The sequence below is a fragment of the Mus musculus genome, chromosome 10 (assembly GCF_000001635.26).
Source record: "Mus musculus strain C57BL/6J chromosome 10, GRCm38.p6 C57BL/6J".
NCBI classification, from domain to species: domain Eukaryota; kingdom Metazoa; phylum Chordata; class Mammalia; order Rodentia; family Muridae; genus Mus; species Mus musculus.
In genome coordinates this window covers 12,447,513-12,466,278 of record NC_000076.6, presented here as the reverse complement: position 1 = coordinate 12,466,278, position 18,766 = coordinate 12,447,513, and the positions used below count along the sequence as shown (strand labels likewise).

Genomic DNA, 18,766 nt, shown 5'->3' with positions numbered 1-18,766 from the left:
CTAGGAAGATGGAGCTAGAGTTTAAAAATCACAAGAGAAAAGCACTTAGCTAAGGAGAGGCTGGGGCCTGGGGTTGTGTAAGGAAAGGAGAGCTAGCAGGCATGAACTAGGGAGGAAGAGAACCGGGGTTAACAAACAGAAGAGCTCAGGAGATGGCAAAGTGAGCACATGATATTCAGATTTAGAGTCTTCATTTCTCTGCTCTTTAGAAATTTGATTAGGACTTTTAAAGTGTGGTAACTCTTCAGAATGCAGCAACTCGTCATAGCCTTCTGCTGTCAAAGCATTTACTGGGAATGGAAAAAAAACATCAGCCTAACAAGATGGATATTATTCCGGAGGCCACATTGATTTGGCCACACCCTACTCTGGGTCCAAGCATCCCTGGCAGTCATCCCTTATGTCTGTGTTTCAGATTGTAGTTGCAATTGTTTTTTCGATACAGAAGGCAGAATTTTGTCTATCTTTTCTTAATACAGTTACACAAGCAAAATTGGTTATTCATAGTGTTTTTGTATGTATATGTGTCTGTGTATTGTGCAAGTTTATGCATGTTCCCATGTATGTGGAAAATGACGAGAGAGAGAGAGAGAGAATATATGTACATATATGGAGGTCACAGGTCCTTTATTCCTCTACACTTTATATATTGAGGCAGGGTACCTCACTTGAACCCAGAGCTCACCAAAGTCTAGCTTGCTAGTTCACTGCAGACACCCCCTGCCTCTCTCCGCTGTCCTGGCATTATAGATGAGTTCCAAACCTACCAGGATTCACAGAGTACAGGGCTCTGAATTTTCATCCTCATATTTCCTTGGCAAACATTTTACTCCTGAAGCCATCTCCCCAGCCCCTATTATTCATAACTTGAATACTGAGTAATAATTGAGTACTAGATTTCTGAGCGATCCATAATGGAGTTTTTTTTTTTTTTTTTTTGCCTGCTTTGCAAGTCTATGTGGGATTTTAGAAGACGATAGCTTATATTGTATTTTGTAGTGTGTTGTTTATACTTACATTTTTGTTTTCTCCCCAGCCATCAAACACAGACAACCTGTTGGGATCATCCTAAAATGACTGAGCTCTTCCAATCCCTTGGTGAGTGCTGCTGTGTTTATGAGTAGGCCTTAGTGAGTGCTGCTGTATTTATGAGTAGGCCTTAGTGAGTGCTGCTGTATTTATGAGTAGGCCTTAGCGAGTGTTGCTGTGTTTAGTAGTGATGAACGGCCTTCATAGCCAAGGACTGAATAGTCGTAAAAAGAAACTCAGCTACTCATCTTTTCTTCTTGTGTGGATGAAAGGATCATGCTGTGGCATGAGAAGACAGTGCCCCGACATGCTACAACAAGAGTCCTGAAATTTAAAGGTAGTTGCACTCCTAAGGTAAACACACAAAGCAAGACTCGGTGATTTGGAAGTGTACCAGCCAAAAGGACTTCATTTTCTGGGAGAGATCTGATTGTTGTAGGTCTTACCTCATCTTATAGTTCAGCTCTGCACACTAAAAAAAGGGAAAACATAGTAACAATATAGTAACCTCAAATTTACCGATTTAAACCATTTTGTTTTCTATGTGGGAAAATTTTCTCAAATTAGCTTACTTAATTTTTAAGTCATAAACTAAACTTATTTTGACAGGGGGAAAAAAAGATTTCTGTTTTTAGACTGTCAGTAGGCAGTGACTTTCAGCTTATTGGTGAGATGGCCTTCATCAGGTTGACAGTAGTCACTGAAGTTTAGTCCTTGAGAAACCGAGGCGGTGCTAAGGGAGGATATGGCAGCATCCTGTGCTCCACTCCTTCCCATTTTAAGACCAGGCGCACACACTTGTTTCTCTTAAACACTGGGCTCTGTTGGGCACTCTCCCTTGGTAGTTGAGTCTGCAGAAGAAAAGCAAGAGAAAAGTCACTGCTTTGCTTGATTTAGAGACTGAGATGGGGGAAAAGAGGCAGTGATCTTTGAGTTTTCTTCCAACTCTGTCAGTTTCTGCTAACCTATCTTTAGGGAACAGAGGAAGAAATTGTAATATTCACTGGTTCCAAGATAGGAATGTTGATTATTTTCATAGATCTGCTTAGAACAACCAAATCTGTGAACCAATAAAAGAAGCAAATTGATCAGGGTAGACAGAGCGTAGAAGAACAGCCCCCATGAGTACTGGGATGAGCTGGCAGATGACAGAAAACTAATTGCCCCAGTAAGCCAATGACTCTGAAGGAGAAACCCTGTTAGCTGAGCAGTCTGGTAGTCCCCAGTCATAGTGGTACCTCCTGTTTTCCCGCAGGGCAGAACTTTTCCCCATGCTCATTACCCCCACGGGTCATGGCTGACACACCCACAGCACAAGACAGGTTCTATAGAAAAGCAGTGCAAAATTATTGGATCAAAGCTTTGTGTTATGAAAGAGAAGTGGAAAGTAAGGAAATGTTTTACTTCTGTATGGCTCTGATGAAGTCAGGTAGTCTGATGAGACGAGGAGAGATGTTCTGCTGGTGAATAGAATGAAGGAGAAGCCACCTTATGTGTCCAGGTTCTCCCCAACTTCTATGCATATTGTTCTTTTCCTCCAAAGGGGAGGACATGATATGTTACTTGTAGTTTCAAATGAGGATGGAAAAGGTCACAGTGACCTCCATTTTATCACTCGTCTTGGAAAAGAGGCGTCTAAGATCTGTGATTTGGTCATGGAAAGGGAATTTGAGTTTCCTGTATAAGATTGTTTTGCAGTGTCTCCCAATAAGGTATGAACAATCATTTGATCATATTTTTATAGATTGATGTGAAATTTAGGAAGTTTTTTTTTATCATGAACTCACACATTTTTTTATGATCCAAAATAAGCAAATATGTTCATTCTTGGCATTCAGTAGAAGTTAAATAATAAGCAGGCCTTTAACTTGTTCTCTTTTCCATTTCAGCTGATCTGAATAATGTACGTTTCTCTGCCTACCGCACAGCAATCAAAATTCGAAGGCTGCAAAAAGCATTATGTCGTGAGTTATCACACTAACTGAATCACCTTGCTTTGGGAGGTTGACTTTGTTGTTATCATTAAGACAGAGACAAATGGCGAGGCTGAGGTATTTGCAGAGTCAATCTGACTTTCAGTGCCCCTCATTGAAGGAGTTAGCTGCATTTCTACTCATACTTCATGATTGGTGTCGTCAGTGGGTACTGGCAAAACCAATGAGCAGTGCCACTCGAATTCAGAGTGCAAAATTTATCCAAACGCAGGAAAAGCTCTTTGGAAATTTATACTGCCACCCAGTTTTAAAAGATTAAGCCATTGAATCAAAGCTGTAGGTTGTTGCCTAGTAAGTCCTTTTTGTCCACTCCAAACTGGAGGCTTCCAAGCTGTTTGACTCAGTACAATCATGAAAGAGAAATGCAAAGCAGTCACATTGCTGATTTCTCTGGGAACTAAAACCATAAACATGATAGAAAATTCTGTTTTCCTTTAAACATGACAGAAGTTATCTGTGTCATTAATGGATTTTTCCCTGTGGAGGGCATGCTCATGGGATATTCTATGGTAGTCATTCTAACCAAAGGTTCTTTTTATGCCGAGAATATCAAAAAGTGAGCAGACATGTGTATCCTTGTAAATAGAGTATTGATTTAGGCTTTCTGGATTCTGTCTTTGCTTGGATTATTGACCTGACCCAAGCAACATTTAAGCCTTGCTAGATACTATTATGCAAAGTAATATTTGCATGTACTTTAAAGATTGGGAGATTTGGAAAATTCCATATATGCTTGTTTTCTACTCTTTGTTAAGAACTACTATCTGCCTGGGTAGCTCAGTGAAGTTTTGAAAACTACCCTCAGAAAAATGGTATGTTAGGGTCAAAAATTGTGCTTAAAACCAATCATGGGAGGGCTGATGAGTGTCTCATATGGAAGAAGAACTTGTTGTATATGACAATGACTTCTGTTGCCGGATCTCATGGTAGAAGGAGAGAACCAACTCCTGTAAGTTTTCCTCTGTGGACTCACAGTTGCACACCACACCCCTCCCCCCAACTAAGGAAAATAAATTTCAATAGCTAAATATAAGTTATGGATCCATTTTAAGTTGGCTGGGTGAGCAGAGTCGAGCAAAGGGAGATGTTCAATCACTTAGAGAAGACAGAGTTGTACAAAGTATTAAATAAGAAAGACCTATGTTCCTTTTGGATGAGATGTCTAACAGGCAGAGAAACAGCAATATCTAAGCCACGGAATGGAAGGAGGAGGTGACCTCAAGCCTTGCGTTATCCCCTCAGGCTCAAAGGTAGTCAGCATGTTGTAGTAGTTACAAAACATGTTCCAGAATGACCTGTTCAAAACATGGGAGCTCTCGCACTTGGGCTAGAGATCTGTGTATTGGGTGGGAATGGGATAGGAAGCTGACTGTGAACAGAAGGCAGGTTGTCTATCTCCTCAATGTGTCTGTAGTGATAATAGTTTTGAACCCTACATCCAGCTAGTCTTGTCTTTCCAGGCCTGTTGGGTTTTAAAATGAGGGCAGATGACCCAGCCATGGACTTTCCACTGGCCAACCACTGTTTTGTAACATGGCGAACATGTTACCAATGTTCTGTTCTGCACCTGGGTAGAGAGCCCTCTTTATGCACTAAGGGTTTGCTTTCTTGGTTTCTCTTACTCCTGAAGGAAGATGTCTCTCTCTGGATCACGTCCAAACCCGAGAGGAGCAGAAGAGCGAAAAGATATTTTATAAAGTACAGTGAACAATGTCCCCAGTTTGTGTCAGCTTAAATAGCTTCAGGGATCTCCTGACAGCCACTGGCATCCCTCTTTCCACTGCCTCTGGCCACCACAGGGCTCCAGCCTGGAGCCTCTATACTACTTGTCACATTTACCTGTTTGACCAAATCAACTTTTCTCTCTCAAATTCTCTGTTTACTTGAACTGCCCTGGCTCATCTTTTATTTCTTCCTGATGCTTTTTAGAATTTGCCTCTTCTACAATTTTCATGCTCATCCCACCTGTTTCTAATTTTCCCAGCATTTTTATGATGGCCTGAAGCTGCTGTTTTTCACTTGCTTGCCTGGTGTAATAGTTGTGTGTCAGGAGGTTGACCTGTCTCTACACACAGTGGCTTTGAGGTCATGGTCACCTCTCATTCTGTGCCTGTCTGCACTCAGCATAGTGCCTTCTTGCCAGCATAAAAGAGAGAGCACATTTGTCTTTATTCTTTCACTCTTGCTTTATTGATTTGGTTCTGAGAACAAGGCAAGAGACTCATTCCACCCTGCAAAGGGCTCAGATCCAAAGGGCACAATGCAGGTGGCTGGAAGGTTCATGCTTTCAGCAGATTGCACTCCCCTTATAATTTAGGGCTCTTTACCTGGCTGGCATCTGCTTTCTGTCTCCCTACTTCCTTCCCTTTGCTCCCATCAGCTCACCTTGAAGAGTGGCCTAGCAGATTATACCCAGTTTCTCCAGCCTAAAAGCTCTGGGTGCCAGCTCTTCACATTTGCAATCTTCCCGTGACTGGTGTGTGCTATCCTGTGGGTCTCAGGCTGCCAGCTATGCTTTAATACCATGGCTCCTCTTCCCTCACTCCTGGTAGCTCCATCTAGTCTTTTCTTATGTGAGTGTGTGCTTTTGTTTTATTACACTGCTTGTCTTAGACACGTGGTCAGAATCATAACTCTTAATATTCTTTCTACATACTTCTTGCCTGCCTTTCCAAAATAACTATATTTTTATGAGAAGGAAGAGTCTGTGCTGTGTTCTTCCCTACCTGAGCCCTCCTATAGTTTCTGGTGCAGAGCTGGAGTCATGTAGGCCATCCTGAGCAAGGTTCGAGTTTGAAGGTGACATAGGTGTGTACTAGAAGACACGTAAAAGATTTAGAGTCATGCTTTGTAGTAGTCAGATTTATTTAATTTTGACTTACTCAAAATATGTTACAATACAGGAACAAAACCTGAATGAACTGACCGTCAGCATCAGCATGGTCCATGCGAAAGCTGTAAAACTAATGGGAAAAGACATTTGCATAGTTCACTTTCATTTATATATAGTTCAAAGCCTTACTATTCTATTTATGGTACACACATGCTTTTAAGAACTTAAAGTAAATTCAAAGTTTAGAGATTACCCTCGTGATCATGATGGCATATAATTACATATGATGCTAGTATGTTCATTTTCTTTGGTGTGTAACAGATTGTGTATTCTTTTTTCTTCAACACACTATGCATTCTATGTGTTATACACACACACACACACACACACACACACGACTTTTTGTAGCAGGCCATGCAGAGAAGTAAGAGAAAACACTGGCTGAGACAGAAGCAGTCCCTATGGTGTTTAGAAAGCCAGTGTCCTTGTATCACAGTTCTATTTACTCGACCATAAGAGCCACCTTGGATTTCGGCATGTGGACACTAATCTGAGATAAGGATATAGGAGTTAGATGCATCCAATCAAATGCTTGGATACAGGTCGAGAGTGTCAACCAATGTATTATGGTTAATTAGCTTACTCAGTATCAAGAGGTTTCCCTAAATCCCATTTAGATTCCTTCAGAGTTCATTTAAATTTTGTTCTTGAAATTTCTGATTTGGAGGTATTATTATTAACTATTACTAACATTACTTATCAAGACAGTATTTTACTATGTAGCCCAGATGTCTTGGAGCTCACTATGTAGCCCAGGCTAGCCTTGCATTCCTCCTGTTTCCCTAGTTCTAGGATAAGAGATGTTTGACAAAGTGAAGCCATTTCTAATTTCTTTAGTATTTTGATCTCCATGGTATTGGCTTTAAAGTTTGGATAATTTTTCTGTCTAGAATTCAGTAGTATACAATCATTTTCTACTTTGAGACAGTCAAACCAAGTAGACGGTGTATGTCCTAAATAGTATTTTAGCATGAAGACAAGAGAGAATAGAATGGGTAGGTGCTTCTTGCCAGAGATGACCGAGGCTAAGCCCACTATAAGGGAAGATTCATAGGACTGCCTGTTTGTGACTGGTTTACAAAGGGATTGGTAGTTGGAGAATTGTAAAGGATGAAGGAGAGAAGGTCCTAGAATTGCTAAAGACCAGATTTCCGAAGGTAAGGTTTTGATTAGGAATACAGCCAGGTAGAAGTTTCTGAGAGATGGGGACTGAGCAGTGAAAACAGGCTGGTGTTCACCACGAGACTCGAGGCAGGAAAGGGAATGTGGAATCATCTAAAGAGATGCTGTGTGGTGAGAGGTATGAGCCATCATCTCTGCAGATTAAAACTCCAAGCCTGAAAGCTTGCGTGTAGAAGTGTTTCCCAGGAAGAGGACATGGTGCACACAGCCAAGACCTGGAGAGGTGTCCAAAGCCCTGAATCAGGTACTCAGCAGTGTCCTTCTGTTTTTATCAGTTCTACCCTCCCCTGACCTAGAAGAGGGCATGATGATGTCTCTTTTTGACCCCTGTGCTTCATATGTGAGAATCTAGAAAAGTCTGTAACTTGCTTAGAAAACAAATTGCCTGTTTGTTCCATTTACTGCATGCATGACTAAGCTGTCATTTTTCTCCCTCTGAAGAGACAAAAATCATAATTTCCTGTGATTTAAATGTAGTCTGTTCTTTAAAAGGTACCGAAATGTGACATGCTTCAGCAAGATGCCTGCTTGGCTTAGGCACTAAGTCAAAGTGTCAGTGTAAATCACTGGAAATTGAAGACAGGATCGTTTGTGGGAAGTGGCAAGTTACTGTCTGGGTCCCAGAGTGGATAACAAGGAAGGCTTTTCTGAACGGAGTGAAGGGTGGACTGATCCCGGAATGATGTTTTTGCAATTTGGTCCATTGTCCCTGTGTGTTTTGCGGCTGGCATAATTAGTGTTGGAATTCAGAAATCTTAACATTCTGGCAGTAATTGAATATATTTCTTTGTATCTGTGGAGAACCATGCTTCTCAGTCGACTGTCCTTGATTAAGCAGGTCCCTTTGTCAGATGCTGTAGAAAGTGGATTTTGCTACTGCTATCCTAGGTTCAGAGTTGAAAATAATTTATAGTACCAAGAAATGGAGCAAAATGATAATGAAAAATATAGATGATTCCCAGGTCACTTACTCTTGTGTGGGTTTTTTTTTTTTTTTTTTTTTGGCACTATTTCCAGCTCATGGAATGCTTATGCAAATTATTTTTGTTAGTAGCATACATTTAGAGGGTGATATTGTTGACATCTAAAAGAAAAGGGACTGGCCTCTTCCTCAGAATTCCTATGTCTCCTGCTGGAGTCTTTTTAAGAAGTCTTCCCTATTGAGTTATTGAAGAAGTTGTATTTGTCTATGTTATTTTAACATATACTTCTTTTCTACTGTAGTCAACTTGAAAAAAGAAATGTTGTTTAAACAGCCAGCATAGACATATTTCATAAATGTACTTAAAATTTAAAATTAGTAATTAGTCACTAGCTACAAGTACTCAGATACAAAGGAAGCTGTTTCTTTGCTTTGGTTCACTGTCAAACGATGCCATGGGGGCTGGGGAAGTTTATTTATTAGAAAAGAAAGAAGTAGTTGCTTAAATGTTCTCAGTCCCACTTAGATGCTTTTCAGTGCTAAAAACCTGGAAACGGAAGATGAAGCAAACATTTTACATAATGGTCATTTCCATGAGCAAACTTTAAATTAGCGCCAGCCTGCGATTTCCCTTGCCTGTCTGTTACGAATTGGGTCATTTCCACGTTCAGTAAGTGCATAGTGGTTTGATGGTCTGCTTGGCTTTGTTTTCACCTTGCTAAGGAATAACTTTTTTAGGGGGTGGAAGCTTTGTGTACAGTAGCTGCCTCAGTAAGACCATAGCCCACTATGTGTCACAATTGATACTAGCTGCCATCTGTTTTCTCTAGTGGAATCCTAGAGTAATTTAATTTCTGTCTTTTCTAAAGCAACATCTCTTCCTGGAAGATAGTGCTTTTAAATATCTCCCCCTCCCTTGCTTTCCTGGATCTCTTATATTTTGTCTATCTTATCTTTCAAAGACTATTTCAAAATTTACCTTCTAGGGAGTCTTTTCAAGCTTTCCTTTGGCCAAGCATTCCTAATCCAAACATCTGCAATGTGAAAACCACAGGATCAGAAGCTTATGGTTTGCTGCCATGGTTGCAGAATTGCATGCCTGACCCTTGGTGCATGAATCTCAGTAGAAATGCAGTCGCATTAAAAATACTGTATAAGGGGTTAGAGAGATGACTCAGCAAAATGTTTGCTGCTCTTTTGGAAGAACAGGGTTCAGTTCCCAGCACCCACATCAGGTACTCACTGATCACTCTTGGAAGGCTCCAAACCTTCAAGGACATCTGCAGTCACATGGTGTACAGATATACACAGACACAGTAATAAGCACTGTTCTTTCAAATTACTTACCAGCTTACTTTAGGGCATACATAAGGTATACATGAAACATAAATGACAATTGTATTAGACTTGAGCCCCATCCACAATAGCTGCATAAAATAGCTGAGTTTATGCATATGTTACAAAACCACCAAGAAGGTAGAAGGTAAAGAAAGTAAAAATGCAAAATGCTCCCCTTACAGCATTTCCAACCATGAGTTGGTAGCCTGTGTCTGCTCTCTCACACGGTTGTCCATCCTTCTCCCAGGTGTTTCCCTCCTTCCTCTTAGTAATGTGCTTAAGAAAGAGCTCCGTGCACACCCTACATGCTCTAGCACCAGCCTTACCCTCCATCTGTGCTTTACATAAGAAGAGTAAAGATGAAATGAAATAAATACCTGAAGGCCAGTGATCTGTGAAGCAGTAGGAATCCATCTTAGTGACAGGTGGTCTGAAATGCAAAGGGGCTTGACTTGATTTGGGCCAATTCTGGTAGTTGAGAATAATTCTGATGTCACTCATTTCAGGTGGTAGAGAGCTATTACTTTTCTATGAAATCTGGTTCTTTTATTTATTTATTTGTTTGCTTCATTTTTCTAAAAAACTATCTCCGGTGATCTTTTAATGCCATTATATACATTTTTGCATACTGTTAGAGAATTGTTAGCTTGACAGTGGTATGGAGATTAACTGCTTGATAGGCCATAATTATATAATTACAGGTTATAATTAAAACTAGGGTTCTGGTGTCTGTTGTTGTGACTATAGATAATAAAACTTGCTTTACTTTTCAAAGAGTTAGAGTAAAGGATTTTTGAATGTTTTCCCTGCACACATGTTAAGAAACGTTTGAGGGGATGATGGGTTACCCAGATTTAAATATCACCTAGTGTAGATATCTGTTGAAATCACAGAGTTCCTCCTCAATATTCGCAACTTTGGTGTTTCTATGAGAATCACTTAAGACTAACTTTAGAGAATTTAAAAAGCAGTTAGAAAGTGAGCTAACATGAGGTGACCAGTGTTGTTACTTGGGATATTTTAATGTTTGGAATAAATTTGTAGACTACTCATTTCTGTACTGAAAAACACAGAGCGACTATAACAAGGATGTCAAAAAGAAAGAAAAATTCAAAGACCAAAAATTTGTAAAAGATCCAAAAGCTACAGCGTCTAGATGAACAGGCACAAAGGTAGAGAGAATATATTTGATCTGAGAGAATGAAAATGTTATCTCACTAACAGCTGAAGTTAACTGGGAAGGATCAGTTCATGAGTTGGCCAGTCAAGCTAAAAGCTGGAGAATAGGAGTGCTGGGCTTCAATGTTGTTGGGTAAGGCGATGCCTCTCTCTAATCCTTTCTCCTCATTCAATTAGTGGATCTCTTAGAGCTGAATACGACGAATGAAGTTTTCAAGCAGCACAAACTGAACCAAAATGATCAGCTCCTGAGTGTCCCAGACGTCATCAACTGTCTGACCACCACTTACGATGGGCTTGAGCAGCTGCACAAGGACTTGGTCAATGTTCCACTCTGCGTCGATATGTGTCTCAACTGGCTGCTCAACGTATACGACACGTAAGTGTGTCATTTATCCTTTAAATGATCACTAGTGAGCGAAGCACATTGATAATAAACTGGGCACTATCATCATCGCCTTGTTGTTGTTGTTGTTGTTGTTGTTGTTGTTGTTGTTGTTGTTGTTGTTGTTGTTCTTCTTCTTCTTCTTCTTCTTCTTCTTCTTCTTCTTCTTCTTCTTCTTCTTCTTCTTCTTCTTCTTCTTCTTCTTCTTCTTCTTCTTCTTCTTCTTCTTCTTCTTCTCCTCCTCCTCTCCTTCTCCTCCTCCTCCTCCTCCTCCTCCTCCTCCTCCTCCTCCTCCTTCCCCTTCCCCTTCCCCTTTCCCTTCCCCTTCTTCCCCTTCCCCTTCTTCCCCTTCTTCCCCTTCTTCCCCTTCTTCCCCTTCTTCCCCTTCTTCCCCTTCTTCCCCTTCTTCCCCTTCTTCCCCTTCTTCCCCTTCTTCCCCTTCTTCCCCTTCTTCCCCTTCTTCCCCTTCTTCCCCTTCTTCCCCTTCTTCCCCTTCCCCTTCTTCCCCTTCCCTTTCCCCTTCTCCTTCTTCTTCTTTCTTCCTCCTCGTCCTCTTCCTCCTCCTTCTCCTTCTTCTCTGTCACCCTCATTAATGGGTGATACTAAAGTTTTAACTTGGGAATAAGTTTGCACATGGCAAACACTTTACCATTGAGCTACATCTCCGACCCTAGTGTGATTTCTTTAAAAAGATGTTTTCATAATCCTCTCGCCCAGTAGAAAGATTTATTCTGATTGTTTAAAAGTAACTGGTTTTCCAAGTCCTTTTGCTCCTAACCATAGGATAAGAGGGAACATACAAGTGTTCTTTCGTGACTTCCTAGTCAGTGAAGGCTGGGGATGTAGCATGCATTCTCTTTCAGGAAACAGCTAGGGAAACCTGAGCTGCATGGTTTCTTTTCTTTCTCTCTGCTCCTTACTATCTTAGATTATTATTTTTCAACAGGCAAACAAAAGCTGACATTCACTGTGAATTAAAATGATTTTTAGCATATAAGAATCTCTATAACTTTGTAAGGTGGCGGTTTGAGTGTAATTTGGACAGCAGTGAATAAAACTTGGTTTGTCCTTAAATAATTGCCATTGTGGTTATGTTTTTCTAAAGTGGTCTTGCCTTTATAATTGATGCTATATGACACTAACACATGTACTTGAACTGTTTCTCAGTGTATAGAAGGAGCACCCTTAACTTCCAGCCCAGCACATCCCGCATATGTGTGACCCTTTTGATTTTGACAATGTATTTGTGCACTAATCAGTTATCAAAAGACTTGCTGTGAGCTGACATTTCAGAAATGTTGGGAATTATTCATTCTCTGGTAGGGGGTTGAAGTATGCAAAAATGAAAGAGGAAAATGAAGACTTGCTTTTCTCTTGAATCTCAAAACTTAGTTCTCATTAAGTAGCTACATGAAGATTTACATTTGTCAGCCTTTGATCTGAAGACAGAGAAGGTAAGTGGTCGTCATAGACAGAGAATATAGATGATAGTTCATAAATGTACATGTTCTGAAGCCGATTCATTCTGTGTAAATGATGATGATAATAGACATGACTTATCTATAATTTTATCTACTCCTTTCATTAGGAAAAGAGATCCTTTATCTTTCAGTAGTAACAAATATCAATATATCTTTTAAAAAAATAAAATAAAAGGATAGCCTTGTGAGTGAGAGTGAAGCTCAGTTACCAGAAAGAGAAGAGGATTTACTGTAATACACTGCTGCCTGGTATCTTTTATTATGCTTTTTAATACAAAGTTGTAATTCTTCTTGGATACAATATTAATTTTAGTGTAAGTAGCTCATTAATTTGCTCATCACTATTTCAAAGTCTCAAAGGACATCTTTTCTACAATAAATTCACCGCAAATAGCTCGTTATTTCCGTGTTTTCTGTGCAGTAGCCTGTAACATGGCTTCCCATCTCAGAAAGAAAGCTAAATGAGAACGTCTGGGGACTTCATCTGACTCTGAAATAGCAAGAGGAGGACAACTTGATCAAAGTTTCTGGGGAACAATCTGCCCCCCAGCAGGTTCCTACTATGACAATTGTAGATTTCTAGGTTGCTGAAACCAAACCTAGTATACTAGGTTGCTTAAACATCATTTCCTCACATCTGTAAAGGCCTGAAGACTGAGCTCACGGTGATGGTGGGGCTGACTGCTGTGTTGTTTTCTCCAGAACGTCTCCTTGGCTCTTCAGTTTCTCTCTTCTTTCCATAAAGAGCCATAAATTCTTTCTACTTGCTCTTTTTTCCTACAAGTGCACCAGGCATTCTGGATTAAGGTCTCCCCTTCCATCTTCATGTTAACTGACTCTTGAAAGATGCTGTTGGCATGAAAAGCAGTATCCTAAGATACAAAGAGTTAGGACTTCAGTGTGCAAATCGAGAGGAACACAGTTAAGCTCAGAACATATAGAGAGGATGCTGTTATTCTAGAATGAGGAGGCAGTGACTCTTTGTTAGGACCCACCCAGTGTGCAAAATGTTGTGATTCATTTCTGGGAGTTAAATGTTGGCACAATCCCATTTCTGACTGCCAGATGTGAACACATAGAAATGCTACATAGAATTTTTTTTTCTACTAGAAAAACAATACCTCGAAATATGCCATTGTTTTGTTTTTAATGGATAAAAAAAATCCTGCAAAACTTACTTCCCCTCAATACCAATGAAACATCAATCACCCCTCTGGGTCAGATGGGTTCCCTTCGGTCTCACTTTCTATTGGGATAAATGAATTAAGCTAAGCATTTGAAATTTGAAATGTATATAAAGAAAATATCTAATAAAAAACAAATAACAAATTAATTAAGCTAAGGAAAATTCAGTTACTTTGTAGGCAGTAATCACTGATGTCCAGCAATGACTACCTGAGTTTCTCTACTTCATATGGCCCATTCGTTTATCTGAGCAATGACTGTTAACTCTACTTCAAGTAATGGTCCTCTGAGTGACTCTGATCAACTAACTATAATTTTACTCTACCCAGAGTAGGGATCTTGGATATTACAGAACCATCAGAAGGCTTTGAACTTAAAAATGATGCCTGTGTTCAGCTAATTTTTTAAAAAAGTTTTATGTGACAGAGTTATAGTTCTTTAAGAAAATATTTTAATGTAGATTTACTTGAAGCACAGGTGTTGGGGGAGCGAAAGAGTTTCTTAGGAAATGGACAGTGAATTCCCAAGAGAAAAGCAGACCACTTGAAAGAGTTACATTGATTTACCTATCCATCCATCATCCATCCATCCATCCACCCATCAATTCATTCATTCATTCATTCATTCATTCATTCATTGTTTGGGTTTCTATTGTTGTAAAAAAACACCACAACCAAGGCAAGTCTTATAAAGGCAAACATTTAATTGGAGTTAGCTTACTGTTTCTGAGGTTCAGTCCATTATTATCATGGCAGAGTCCAGATAGATGTGGTGGACGAACAGAGTTCTACATCTTGATCTGATGGCAATTAGGAGACTGTGTCTTTCCCTGGGCAGAGCTTGAGCATATATATTACCTAAAGGCCCCGCCTCCACAGTGACATACCTCCTCCAATAAGGCTACATCTCCTAATAGTGCCACTTCCCATGGGCCAAGCCTATTCAAACCACCACACAACACTATCATAAGCAGGTGATGAAATCAACTCACACAGAGGAAGATAGTTTTTGGATAGTCATTTGAGAGGTTTCAACCCATGACTGGCTTGCCCCTGACTGTAGGTGAGGTAGCACAGCATGGTGGGAATGCTGGTGGACCAAACTGTCATCACATGACCCAGAAATGCAAGAAAGGGAAGACAATCCTGTTTTCTTCTGGGAGGGTTTGCCTCTCAGAGGTCATCTAATAGGTTCTGGCTTTTAAAGTTTCTCCTGGTCCTCAGGGACCTTTTCAGATGTAAACTGTAAACTGTTAGGTATTTTCAACTCCTTGATTTATTGCCATATGATGTAACCAGGGCAGACCTTCTCAACGTCAACTTGAAATAATGAGTCATGCAGATAGAGGAGATCAAAGAATTCTAATACACATATGACTTAGAGATGAGATATGATCTTTCCATTTTGCCCTCTATTTAACTGATTGGAAAACAAACACATGGAGATACCAGAGTTTTTCTGTAACCACCTGTTACAAATCAATCATAGTTACAGGGCTAACTTGTAGATTTTATTTCCTTGGTTGCATGGATAGTCTTATCATATTGCTGTAGCTTAGCCATGACGCTTTATAAAATCAACTAAACTTTTGAGTTTTAACATATACCCAGCTTCACGTCATATTTTCAGTTTTGTGCCCTGGTTGCTATGTTACTTGGCAACCACTTAACTTTTGGCATCTCAGTATCTGGAAAATTTAGTTAAAAATAAACACACAGCTTACCATACAAAAGGTGAATACTAGGGGCAAATGAGCTAATATATATAGAAAGGGGCTTTATAAACTATAGCAATCAAATCGATTCCATTTATGAATTCACAGCCTCACTCTGTCTTTATCTTGCCAGGTTCAAAAGTCTTAATTTCACAATCTTCCTTCTAGATTTAATGGAAATCCAAATCATTTAAATCATACTTCAGAGCAATAGTCTGGAACACTTGGTTCAAACATTTTTTTTCTCTATAGAGAATATTAGCTTCATTTGTTATAATAAGTCATATTTCTCCCACTATCCTGAGATGAATATAATTTTGAAGGCACTTAACTTCACAGTTAAACTAATTTCAGAAGTCACTTACAAAAACTGTCCTGGGAATTGGATACTTAGCTATTGGGCTAGATCGCTCACTCATACATTTTATTAGCTCTCAGATGCATCTCCAATTAGATATCCTACTTGACATCAAAATAGTCAAGAATGGCCCCATGTATGCACAGATTAATCAGCCAGTGAGCCTGTGTATAAATGCTCACCCCACCCTATGTGTTGGAGGGGGTGTGTTTGCACCCACACCTATGTTCTCTTACGCAGGCGTGTGCTATGACATCTCATGTATGTCTGATTGTAATCTTCTCTTTCTTAGAGGGAGGAGGACAGTACTAGGGATTAACTAGGGCTGGCCCACTCCATGTAAGGCAAGCACTCTGCCACTGAGCTCCAATGGCAGGCCTTAAGTTTGAACTTCTTGATTAACTGTGAGAGGCTGGGAACTACTCAAAGTGCTCTCTCAAAAACCTACCAACCACAGTCATCTTGTATTTGGTTTTTCATTTCCACACATTAGGGTTGATACTGTATTTTCTATAGTCACCCTCTTGTCTTACTTCCCTAGCTAGTATGTGGGTTATTGAGTAAGAATCAGGTTCTCTACTTCTTCTTGAAGTTCATGGAACAATTCTGGGATCTTAGATTACAGTAAGCCTTTACAGCTGATGGTAGCTGATTGACATTTTCAATTGTCTTTCTGATGATGTAGCTCTCCTGTTTTCCCAGTAGACTTGGAAGTCAGCTCTACTGGTATCTTTCTGATCCCTTAAAGGACTGGTTTGTTTTTACCAACATTCTTGCACCAATCCCTTAGCTACATTCATTCATTAACCTTTATTACTTTCTAAAAGTAAATTGCCTGTGTTCAGAGGATAAACACTTTCCAGCTCTTGAAGGGAATAAACACTATTTCATATGATAATTTGGAAAACTCTACAAATATTAAGTAGAAACATGATTTGAAGTATGGCTCAGTTTATTTGAAACTGGCTGGTATTTCTTGACTCTAGGCTAGGTTAGGCTAGAACTTGTCATTTTTCTGCCTGTTGAATTCTCAGAGGTTGCTACCATCCTTAGCCATAATCTAAGCATGCTTTCTTTTTCTTTTAAAGAACATTTATATGTTTGGTGTCATGCTATATATGCAGACATTTACTTGATCATTTATCACTTGAAAATGGAAGACTATTACTTAGTATGACTAACAAAGCACATTACAGATGTTTATGTATTTTTCAAATACTGTAAATCACAACCTGTATTAGTTACTTTTCTATTGCTGGGATAAAACACTGTGTCCAAGGCAGCTTATAGAAAGACAGGTTTTTTATGGCTTATAGTTCCAGGGGCATGGGAGACCATCAGCATCATGGTAAAGTGCCAACCATGGATGCAATATGGGGCCTGGAGGAGCAAGCAGAGTAAGAGAACTCAAAGTCCGCCTTCAGTAACATCCCTTCTCCAGTGAGGACACACCTCCTAAACCTACCCAAGACAGGGCCACAACCAGGGACATAGCTCAAAAACTAACATTGCTTATTCATACAACTACACTGTCTTATGTGCCCATATAGTAAGTGAACATTCGCTTATGTGTTTTAAACGTTCAATATGTATGCCTTAAATCTAAGAAATTTTAGAGAATAAACCCAAGCTGAAAACGGATGAAGATTATGAAACAAGAAATATAGTGAGAAGACTTTTTCCTGGGTTGTGTGTTGTTCCACTGGAAAGATCATGTTCTGTTAATTTTATGGTGCTTTTCTGCATCCCAGGGCTTGTTTAACAGCTTAATACTTTGATAGGCATTGGAATAAAAATGTGTGTGTGTGTGTGTGTGTGTGTGTGTAAAATCTCCAGTTCTTAAGTGAAATTGAAATGATGTTTCACTGTCTTAGTGTGAAAGTATTTCCTAGAGCTGACTAATTAATACATTCCATTTTTAATTACAATTTCATGCTTCCTCTAATACAGATATCACCCCAGCCTATTTGAAACCATTCACTATTAAAATTGCAATAATAATTTATAGACTACATTGGCAGAGATCAAAGTGAATGAAGACAGCAAACTCTAAAGTTTCATAAGCCCTGAGTCTTCAACATATAATTTTCTACGTATATTTTTTTTACATTTGGGTTTTAATTTATTAGTATTCTTCTCTTGCTATATAATGTTGCGTTCATATGTTGTACAGCCTGCTTGCTATCTAGCTTTGATGCGTATTTTGATTTTACATTTAAAACCAACAGATTTCAGTTATAGCATTTCTTTAAGTAAAATCTATTTGGCTTTATGATTGTTGTTTTTATATTCATTTCATGTGTTCTTGGGCTGTGTCTTGTGTGTAAAAGGACGTCAGTGTATTTTTCTGGACTTGTTCAAAGATGTTGAACTGTCATGAAGTTGTGATGTAGGTTTGGCAGTAATGGTTAAAACCAAGTAGACAAGTTGAATCTTTAACTCGAATTTATTATGCAGTAGTTTACTCCCAAGAAAATGGCATTCAACTTGCTGTGTAAATGCATATAACCCATCTTATAATTTCAGGGGCCGGACTGGAAAAATTCGGGTACAGAGTCTGAAGATTGGATTGATGTCTCTCTCCAAAGGCCTCTTAGAAGAGAAATACAGATGTATGTAAGACCTTTTACTCCATGGTGCTTCTAATAATAATCTAAATTTATTGGGCGCTGACTTTATATAGTTTGCGGTAATGTTAGCTTCCAATTGGAGGTGCTTACTATGTGTACCAGTTTGAACAAAGATGACAATGTGAAGAGAATTTGGATGATTTGAAAAACTGATTGTGGGGCAAGAGTGAGGTGTACAGATACAGCACAAACTAAGCACAAATGTACATTCATTTAATATTAGAATATTCTAGTAGGTATTACAACTCCCATTCTTTTAGGTGAGCAAATTAATGCTGAAATAGGTCAAGAATCTAGTCAAAGGCCGTATGACCCATTAAAATGTTGGTGTTGAGCTAAGGACTCCATAACCCCCTTTTTTTTCTCTCTTAAAAATCTCATTTCTTCCGTTTATTGTAGCAAGTAGTTTTTGCTACCCCACTTTAAGCTCCAGGTGGACCACACTACCAGCCCCACCCAGACTCCCTTGCATCCAT

At 39.4% G+C, this 18,766-nt stretch overlaps 1 protein-coding gene across 17 annotated transcripts in view; it reads left to right on the top strand.

The window, feature by feature from the left end:
* Positions 1–18,766, top strand: part of Utrn (utrophin) — a 487,702-nt gene that overhangs the window by 403,610 nt on the left and 65,326 nt on the right. For all 17 annotated transcript variants that reach the window (XM_006512710.4, XM_011243167.3, XM_030245066.1 and 14 more), the window contains 4 exons: positions 1,037–1,098; positions 2,919–2,993; positions 10,715–10,916; positions 18,187–18,272. In XM_006512710.4, the coding sequence (XP_006512773.1) occupies positions 1,037–1,098; positions 2,919–2,993; positions 10,715–10,916; positions 18,187–18,272 (425 nt within the window). The remainder of the gene's footprint in view (positions 1–1,036; positions 1,099–2,918; positions 2,994–10,714; positions 10,917–18,186; positions 18,273–18,766) is intronic.